The sequence below is a fragment of the Schistosoma mansoni genome (assembly GCF_000237925.1).
Source record: "Schistosoma mansoni, WGS project CABG00000000 data, chromosome 1 unplaced supercontig 0076, strain Puerto Rico, whole genome shotgun sequence".
Classification (NCBI taxonomy): Eukaryota; Metazoa; Platyhelminthes; class Trematoda; order Strigeidida; family Schistosomatidae; genus Schistosoma; species Schistosoma mansoni.
The window spans coordinates 1,535,149-1,546,003 of record NW_017385990.1 but is presented as its reverse complement, the minus strand read 5'-3'; the positions used below and the strand labels follow the sequence as shown (position 1 = coordinate 1,546,003).

General features: G+C 36.0%; 1 protein-coding gene across 1 annotated transcript in view; it reads right to left on the bottom strand.

Annotated features, from left to right (window-relative positions):
• Positions 1 to 1,643: 1,643 nt before the first annotated feature.
• Smp_176800 (hypothetical protein) overlaps positions 1,644 to 10,855 on the bottom strand; it is a gene marked incomplete at its 5' end in the record, with an annotated part of 52,378 nt that continues 43,166 nt past the window's right edge. The window contains 4 exons of the mRNA XM_018791792.1: positions 1,644 to 2,354; positions 4,082 to 4,314; positions 6,429 to 6,547; positions 9,055 to 9,445. Of these exons, the coding sequence (XP_018645111.1) occupies positions 1,916 to 2,354; positions 4,082 to 4,314; positions 6,429 to 6,547; positions 9,055 to 9,445 (1,182 nt within the window). The 3' untranslated portion in view covers positions 1,644 to 1,915. The remainder of the gene's footprint in view (positions 2,355 to 4,081; positions 4,315 to 6,428; positions 6,548 to 9,054; positions 9,446 to 10,855) is intronic.

The window sequence follows — 10,855 nt, the reverse complement described above, 5'->3', positions numbered from 1 at the left end:
TTCTTTTTAATAAAAGTCTTAGTTTTTGACTTTACCAATTACTATAGCCTCTGGTCCTTAGTTGCTAACTTACTTACGCCTGTTACCCCTCGTGGAGGAGCATAGGCCACCCACCAGTATTCTCCATTCAACTCTGTCCTGGGCAAACCTTTCCAGTTGTTATCTATCCTTTTCATATCTGTTTCTATTTCCCGGCGTAATGTGTTCTTTGTCTGATCCTTAGTAGATACAAATAAACTGTTTTCTTGTTGTGTGTGTGGGTGTCTTGTTGTTTGTATTCTGACTTAATTTTGATTAGTCTTAGTTGGCATGTGCGCTTCTTGATCAGATCGTCTTGATACAGCCATTGTAACACAAATTTATATAGAATAGATAGAATGTGGCTAGCAACGGAACCCAAGACGGGCGTTTCTTCCTATTAGTTAAATTAAAATTTATATCCGTTGCAAAAGTGAGTGACTATCAGGACTCAGTAAATAAGTAGATAACTTGTTTGGGGTTTGAAGTGAATGGTACTGGGTTTGAATCCCTGATACTATGTATTCGTTTGTCTTTCCTTACACCCCCCCAGCTCTCTTACAACTCAATCTTATACCAGCTAACATAGCTGGCACCACAAAAAAACACAATGATTAAGCATACTGATTTTCATGAAATCAAGAAGTATTCAACATTAGACGAAATGATCCGAACATTATAATCTGTTATATCCTAGCGAAAATATGAGTACGGGTAACTTCCGGGACCTATTAGTGGACGATTATTCTATATATATTCTTATTGTATAACTATTCAGTGATTAAATTCATTTAGTATTGTTTGTTTGAATCTTCCCATTGATGTTTTTGGTCTGCAACTGGTCAGTCTCTAATTGGTATATGTGCACACTGTGCGTATCAGGACTCAATAGCTGAGTGGATAACGCGATGGCGTTTGAAGCGAAAGGTACTGGGTTCGAGTTCCAGAGTGAACATCAACTCTGAGATGCAGGTACATCCAGCTGACGAGTCCCAAGTAGGGCGAAACGCGCGCCAAACTGGATTCCACTGCTAGCCACTATCTATCTTTGCTTATTCAGTGATTAGATTTTATCTATATATATTCATCTTATTATAAGCTTCATTTTGACCTATGGATTATTATTATACGAATTACTGTTCCTAAATTATATTCAGTTTACTGATTATTGTCTCTCACGTTCACAGCCACATTTGGCTTGACCCTATACAAATATCATTTTCTATTTTATGGTGTGATGCGCGGTCTGTTTGTCTGGTATATAAACCGAGTATGTTTGAAATAAATGATTCACATAACAGAAGCTGCAATCAGTGCTTTTGGATTCAATTGGAAAGTCTAGGCAGACAAGGGACCAATAAGGATGCTAGACTACTCATACTAGTCGAACGTCATTGTTTCTGGAGCAGTGTTAAGATTGGAAAAGTTATATTCCGATTAATGGATAAATCACGTGATAAAGAGAGGACATAAAAAATCGTAGCGAATTGGCATACGTAAGCAAAGATGGATAGTGGCTAGCAGTGGAATCCAGGACGCACGTTTCGTCCTATTTGGGACTCGTCAGCTGGATGTACCTGACATACGTCCTATTTTTTTTATAAAGTCATAACATAATCCATTTTGCAATTTCTAAGGATAGAATTTATTTTATTTAAAACAAACAAAACACACTGTACAACAAATGCACAGTACACTTCTAACCCCATTTACATGTTTCAATTCATAGGGACTACATAAACACATAGGTAACAACTTCAAAGTTGAACGGTTTAAACAAAACTTCACAAAAACGCTTTTTTTATTTTTGCAAAGATTCACAGAAAAACAAATTGTCGAAACAAACTTCAAAAACAGATCAATAGTATGATTACAATGTATTGTGTTAAATGGATTACTAGACGGCTGAAGAATCATAACGTTTCGGTGGTCTAACACGTCTAGTTGATCGACGTACAGTTTCTGATGAATCAGTCATAGAACTTGTTACAGATGACGTATCATCAAAATCATCCATATCAATTGATTGATGAGTAGGATAATGATTTTGTTCTTGATGAAGACGATTTAAATGATCGAAAATAGATTCTGTTGTTAATTGTGAAGAATGAGTAGAAGTTTTATGATGAGGCTGGTGATCACGTTTTTTGCGTGATTTTACCGCAACTCTTGGAGTGATATCTTCTTTATTATCAATATCATTATTGGTTAACTGATCATGGATAGTTTCATTAGTATGAATTTGGTCTAAAATAGGCGCTGGATTTTGTAATTTTGGAGGTGTGAAAATTGGAGCTTTGGTTAGAGAAGGTGTATTGTCAAGATCCATGAAATATCTGTCAAAATGAAATTCAAACACATCAAAATAATGAAAAACGTTTTATAGTGTAAAACTCAATAAAGCACTATTTTAATAGACATTGGTCGAATAGAGATAAGCTCTATAGAAAAGGAGAAAGGGTTCGAATAGGAGTGACTAAATCAAACTGTGGCATCAGTTCATATATTTGAATACATAAATATTGGTACAAATGAGCACCAAATAGATATGCGCCACATAAATCATTCAAATTTTGTGAGGGCTGGGGTGCTTCACGGGTGCCCAAACTGAAACAGGTGATTTTCTTAGGGAACCACACCCGGAGCCTTCGATCTAAGGAGATGCAGTCCCACAGTAACCAGTGGCCAACGATTGATTCATACGCCATTTGTTCCTTCAGGATCCTGGAGTCGGCCCATGTGCACCATTGGTTTGCAATCAGGGTTTTCCAACTCCCCTGGGTGGACTCACCGTGTCCACCAAACCGGTTAAAGCGCCGAACATTCGCTTTTCATCCTCTCAATTCCGTAAACAACACCCCTGTCGCAAGAAGGCATTGAGTAGGAATTTCATAGTAGTGTCCGTATATGCTTATCCAAGTAAGAGCATTTAGATAGGGAAAGTGGACTTTTCACACTCTTGGCCGTACCCGTGCTTTGAAGTTATTAACTGATGGATTAAATTATGTAGCCGTTAGATTTGCTCAAAATGTTTAATCCGGGAATGGTTTATTTGATTGTTTCATGATAAATGTATGATCAAAATACCTGAAACCTACAAAAGTTTTACACTTTTGTAGTTGTAGAATAACACAAAGTGAACTGTTGTACAGCATACCCTTCCGTTTGTTGTTAGAGAGAGATTTTGTCTACCCAAACAAGTTGTTTTAGTTTGCAAAAGATAAGCGACCTTTCTGAGACTTTGCTAAGCTTTTACCAATCACCGACCTCATAAAAGGATAATGAGACTTCCAAGAGATAAGTGAAGTGACCAACATTCTCAGCTACTTCACTTCTTATGATCAGTATAGACGATATATAGAGTTAAATTTTAAAAACAAATACACTCTACTATTTACTGTGACAGTGAAATCCGACCTAAGGCCTCCTCGCAGCACTGCTGGATACTATAGGCAACCTTGATAGCTAACTTAAACGGTCTACGGAGATCGGATTGATCACCCATTCTACTGTATCCTCCGTTAACTCAAGTTCCAACTCGAGGCTCACTAAACCTGATCGGGTCACCTGATGTGTATGCTTGTGCATGAGAATTGCAGAAGTCCTCGGGTCTTTTTAGTTCATGTATGTAGGTATGTGTAAAGGGTGTGCGTGTTGTGTCGTACAAAAAGAACGTTAGCTGAAATATTCTGTTCTATGTCTAATAAAATCAGCGGCCTAATCTATCAGGTCGAAAACATACTCAAAATATATAGTAGCAAATACTAGGAAGAGACGATCAATAACCTCTTCTGACAAAATGCTTGTGTGTGATGTTAGGAAATACTGGGGAAGTAATCCTATACTGAACGATAGGCATGTAGTGTTGTAGCAAATACATTTCTGAGGGATTACTGAACATCTACCCTCCCAAGTGTATGAATACACATATATGTATGCTATGAGATAAAACCTGCGTGTTACCAGTGTGCATATAACGTATATTTGCTCACAGGGTAGGTATATTTGTATCTATGTATGTATAACTCTAATCATTATCATTAAAACAAAGAAGATATCTTACATTTTAGATGTGTTCATCAATTGATCAGAATTTGAAGTACTTCCATAGGAATCATTATCATTATTGTTAATAGTAGTATAAGAGCATTGATTTGATTCATTCATTGAAATTGGCAATACTGTAACTTTATCAATATCATTCTCTATGGATTGATTTGGTTTAATAGCCGACTTATTTATTAATGGTGCTGAAAATAGAAATTCATTCTTTTCCATAGATTTATTAATGATTGGCTATTTCAAAGAAAGAAAAAGAACAAACAGACAAACAAAATTGTTAGAATAGAATTCAAAAAAAAAGAAACAAATTGATCATAACCCTTTTTTTGTGTGCGTGTGTGTCATATCAATGTATTACTACTATTGATCGATTTGAGTAGTTTATGAATCAACTGGAAGAATAACTGAACTGTAATCTCATTTTATTTGTGTGAGGGCTGTGATACTGCCCAGACCGGAGCAGGTGGTTTTTTTAGGAAGCCACACCCGGAGCCTTTGACTTAAAAGTCTAACCCAAAAGGCAGTGGGGCATCGTGAGGAGATGCAGTCTAACAGTAACGGTGACCAACGATTGGTTCACGATTCTTGAGCCAGCCCATGTGCACCATTAGTTTGGAATCACGGTTTTCCAACTCCCCTAGGTGGACCCTCCCTATACACGAACCCAAGTAAAGAGACATCCGCTTTTCGTCCTCTCAATTTTGTAAAGAACACCACAGCCACGAGAAGGCAGTGAGTAGGACTTCCCTGACAGTAGATGTATACGCGTGACCATGTGAGAACATTTTGAGAGGCAGAGCGGACTCTCCCAACTCTCGGCCGTACCAGGGCATTTGAGGGCAATAGTAATAATAAGATTAATGATACCGAGAGATAACTAGTTTGTAATTACCACTAAAATTGTAACAATCAATATGCTAAATGATTTCACATTAGAAACTCTAGTCATCTAAATGGTATTATTTTGTTCACACTCTCCTATAAGCAAAATACATCATCTATACAATGAATTTTCAATATAAACGTCAAGACATTTCTACTGTATGGGGTGGAGACGTGGAAAACTACGAAAGCCATAATCCAGAAGATACAAGTGTTTATTAACAGTTGTGTACGCAAGATACTTCGGATCCGTTGGCCAGACACTATCAGCAACATTCTACTGTGGGAGACAACAAACCAGATTTCAGCGGAGGAAGAAATCAGGAAGAAGCGCTGGAAGCGGATTGGGCACACTTTGAGGAAACCACCCAATTGCGTCACAAGATAAACCCTCACATGGAATCGCCAACGCCAAAGGAGAAGAGGAAGACCAAAAAAACACATTACGCCGAGAAATAGAGACAGACATGAGAAGAATGAACAACAATTGGATAGAACTAGAAAAGAAGGCCCAGGACAGAGTGGGTTGGAGAATGCTGGTCGGCGGCCTGTGCTCCATTGGGAGTAACAGGCGCAAGTAAGTAACAATGAATAAACGAACAAAGATTATTATTATTATTATTACTATTAGTGGCTTTATTCAATGTTATATTCTTGGTACAATATTGGATTCTCAACGAGGAGTATTTCAACAAGTTTTCGTTTCTTATTTCTTGATCAATCCCGACGATTAACATTGAGGGAAAGCTAATTAGATGTTATCAGTTCAGGAATCAACATCGACATTGCCAGCAACCACAATATCTCTAAATATGCTCTTTCCTAACTTGTACAGAGAAAGGTTGTGAACTTTCCACAAACACACCTGAATAGGTTATGCAATTAATTGATATAATAATCTATTGAAACAAACAAAAGACAGATAACTTATTGAAATATCTAGATGCCAGAAACAGATAGCCTAGATATTCAAGCAGGCCGTCTATTTAGCTCGGCCACCCATAACTTTTTCCAATCACTCTGAACATGGCTCAACCATATCAGTCGATGAAGATTCACAACATCACCTAGGAATTTATATTAGTTTTTACAATAGTGAAAGAATTATTATTATCAAAAGGGATTTTGTGAAGATTTCAGTATTTTCATAGTTCAGTGCGAGATCGTTAATGCGCACTGCCGAGAAGTCCCATAATAGGACGAAACGGCCGTCCAGTGCTTCTAGGTTTTCCATGGTGGTAGTCTAGCTTTAATTGACTCATGCTTTCAACTATGAAAAGAATTATTAGTTAGATTTATATTGAAAATGATGAAGAATTGTATAATTATTTGGGTTTATAGTATGGAACTCTACACTAGATATCTAACCCATGACTATAAATTTTAAAAAGTTCAGCATTCAGTATTACAATAAAAAAAGGGCACATGGCAACAAAACAAAAACCAGAAAAAAAAAAGAATCTTACTGTATTCGATGATGTTAAAGAGATACGACGAGGAGCAGAGAAAGTAAATTCATTACATTTATTATTTACATTATCCTGTAATAATTTATTATGTTGAAATTTCTCTATATTAACAATACCTATAGTAGAGAAGAAATTTGGATCATCATTAGATGAAAAATGAGTTCAAATTTTTATTATTCTTATTTGAATACATAAAGATTGGTACAAGAGGGTTCCAGATAGATATGCGCCACACAAAAAAATGTCATTTCATTTTAACTGTGTGTAAGGGCTATGATACTGCCCGGATCTCCAGACCGAAGTAGTTGGTTATCTTAAGGGGCCAGACCCGGAGCCTTGGACCTAAAGATCTAATCCACAAGACAGTGGAGCATCGTGAGGAGATGCAGTCCCATGGTAGCCGGTGAACAACGATTGATTCATACGCCATTTGTTCCCTCAGGATTTTGGAGCCCATGTGCACCATGTTCACCGGCCCGGTTAAAGCGCCGGACATTCGCTTTTCGTCCTCTCAATTTCATAAACAACAGTAATGTCACGAGAAGGCAATAAGTAGGACTTCTCTGGCAGAGGCTGTATACGCGTGGCCGTGTGAGAGCATTTAAAGAGAGAGAAAGAGAGGGCGGGCCCTCTCCACTCTTAGGCGTACCAGGGCATTTGGGGATCATGATAAGTTAGTTCCACAACATCATATCACATCACAAGTGCAATGATAAAATAACCAAGATGAATATCATAGTTGAACAAGTAGTAGTATCGTCAGTAATAAGAAAAAAAATATAATATTTGTTATTGAAGAATATGAAGTGAGAAAACTGATTATATGCACAGGATAAAAAGTGTAAACTAATTTTCAGACTGTATCTGACGAAAGATGAAATGTGAATCAATCTCTGTACCAATGGTCAATGATTCTGAGTCATATACGTCTATTAACAGTGACAACAATAGTAGCGGAAATCCTAACGAGATAGCCTACAGTTACCAACAATGTTCATAACAACAGTTAATAGATTCTCTCAGAACATTCTAAGTTGTTTATATTTGACCTCATATTATTAACTAACGAAGCATATTGTGAACTGTCAAAATAAAGAATATATATCACTAAAGTTAAAGTACACAAAGGATTTATGCAACTTATAAACATTCCGAGGTTTATTATAAGTTTAAAATATTTAACATCATATTACGATCGTATGCCTGGTCGTATATTATAGATGACTGAGGTGGTCAACAGGAAACCTTGAACCCGGGTTTCGTGCTACGTGGCACTAGTCAGAAAGATGTACCTGTAATATTGAAGGAACTGGAGCTCCCTAACGGATTGAAGTCATCTATTAGTTCATAAATACTTTTATGATTTGCTTTGGAAGTTACTTTGAACATGGAAATAAATTTGTATTAAATGTATTCTCAATCACTTATAACAACTGATAAACCAAATACAAATGTATGTTTACCCAAATCAACATAACAAGATGAAATTAAGTGGAGGGGGGGGGAAATAATAACAAAGTTCAAATAATTGTAATATTAATAAGAGTATGAACGAATAAATACAAAGAATACAGTTTGAGAAGAAATGAATAAGGTATTTATAATGATTGAAACTCAAGATCTAAAGGAAGATAAAGACTGAATGCATTTGCACCATTTGCAACCGATTCACCTGCCTATGTCATTTAATCTCTCTAATTATTGATTACAGTAATGATGTAGATCATAATCAAATAGTTTGAATTGACCAACATAGCTTAGACTAACAGTTATTCATATTATGAACAAATGTTATGCCTTGATTTAGTCTCCTTAAGTTTTTTTTTTCAAACTTCTTCCTACACTACCTAACATTCTACATAGAAGTACAAGGCGAGATGAACACAATGTTATGTAATCTTTATCAGAAGTAGATTGTTTTTTGTTTCTCTGCTTTCACTCCATGTCATTTTCAATGTGTGATGGTACATTTTAACATTTTCATAAAAGATTTGTGTTTAAATTAAACTTTCAGTTACATTCATCTTATTTATTACTTATATAAACATACAAACATTGGTACACGAAGGGACCAGATATATATGTACCACACTTCATTTGATTTGTATGGGGACTGGAATACTGCATGGGTGCCCAAATCAAAGCATGTAGTTTTCTTAGACGGCCACTCCCTGAGCCTTTAACCTAAAGGTCTAATCCATAAGGCAATGGAACAACGTAGGGAGATACAGTCTCATGGTAGCTGGAGACGAATAATAGGTACATACGCAATTTGTTCCATCACAATTCTGGAGACCATGTGCACCACTGATTTGGAATTAGGGTTCTTCAACTTCCCTAAGTGGATCCTCTATATTAATCAACACGGTTAGAGCAACGGATATCCACTTTTCGACCTTTCGATTTCTTAAACAACACTCCACCGCGAGAATTCAATGAGTAAGTAATGTCAATAATAATGCGAACAAATAAATACGAAGAATACGGTTTGAGAAAAGAATATGGATAAGCTATGTATAAATAACTGAAACTCAAGATTTACAGAAAGATGATGATCATAACACTGTTCTTTTCTTTCTCTTTTTTGTTCTCTTAACTTATTCCTTCATCAACTTATACTTACTTGGACGAACAGTTGATAAATTTAAAGTGACATCACAATCATCATTCTCATCAACATTACAATCATCATCATTATCATGAATATTACTACTGATTTCTTCATGAGTAGTATTGTTATTCATATTCAATAGATTATTTTCTTTCATTAGATATGATGAATCTTTCACATTACTACAACTTGTTACAACATTCGTTGTCAATGTTGAATATGGAAAAGGTGATATTGATGTAGAAGATGATATGATAGGATTCAAAGAAGTGGAGAATAATGAAGAAGACGATGATGAAACGATCGTTGCTACTGCTGCTGTTGTTGTTGTTGTAATCGTCGTCTTCATAGAATCAGCCATTGTTGAAGCGGAAATTTCTTTATTCGATGAACAAATTTTGGTCTAAACATACCAACAAGAACAAGAAAACAATCATCTAATGGTAAATGGGTACTAAAAACAATGAATGAATGTTCAAATAATCAAATTATCATACTATATAGAAAATTTGCATCAATTGTTTCATAATCCCCTTAAGTACTGATCGATTTCTATTGAATCCAATCTATCAAATGATCATCTAAGCAGAATAATATAGAATTAAAATGAACTGTGTAATGATTAAGCCTGTAGCTCCTCCGGGGGGTTACTGCCGGTCCCAAGCCCGTATAAAGGAGGAGGGTTGGGCATGAGGTTGACGACCCCATCCCATAGAAAACCAACTCGCTAAAAAAATGCTAACCAGAGGTCGGGGGCCTATGCTTCATCGGGAGTAACAGGCGTAAGTAAGTAAGTGTAATGATTCTATCATATCCCGTGGAGATTTATGAATAGTAACTTCTGAGAACTATTTATGAACCAATATGATGGGTATATATCCGATTGCATAATTGTTAAGTAACTAAACTATTCATATTCATGTTCCCCTTATTATAAGCTTCATTTTGAACTATAAACTATTATACGATTTAAAATTATTGAGTTGTCCCTAGTCCATTAATTACTGTTCCCCCTATTCACAGCCACATTTGGCCAAATCTTGTACAAATGTTATTTTATATTTTATTGGTACGATGTAGTCTGTTTGATTGGTATATAAACTCAGTTTGCTTGAAATAAATGATTCATATTGCAGAGGCTGTTATTAGTGTTCTGGACTTAACTGGTTGGGCTAGGCAGATACCAGGACCGACAAGTACTCAAGACTGTTCCTACAGTTTTCGTGTGTCACTGGTCCGATCAATAAATCGCTGCTCTCCAAGTGGCGGCATCGTCACGTTATAAATAAACAGGGCACTCAGGTACACAACTTATAACCGATTCAATAATGAAAACGAATGTAAACAATCAATATAAGAATAAAGCTTTGTTTGTTTCTTTTGTTCCATAGAAATTACCAGTAAAACTAATCTGAAACTCAGAATTGGGTAGTTTCCAATATAGAAGATTAATACAATTGTTAAGTATTAATAATCTATTGGAAAGAAACCCTTCATATTTTAGAGAGATCTGGATTATTACTATTTAACAGTCAGTCAGTCAGCTACAACGTGGGACCAGGCACAAATATGCATCGGTTCAAGTTGCCATACCTCACTCATTAGCACAACAAGATGAACACCAGATTCATAAAAGTAGTTAATTTATTGGTGATAGTATATAAAAGATAGGTTGTATATAAGGATATAGTACATGAAGAAATACAGATATGAGACAATTTTAATCTTAAGGTTTAAGAGAACATACAGTGTATAAACCTACGCCATTGTGATCGATCGATTCTGAGTCTTCAACCATTGGTTAAGATAGTCA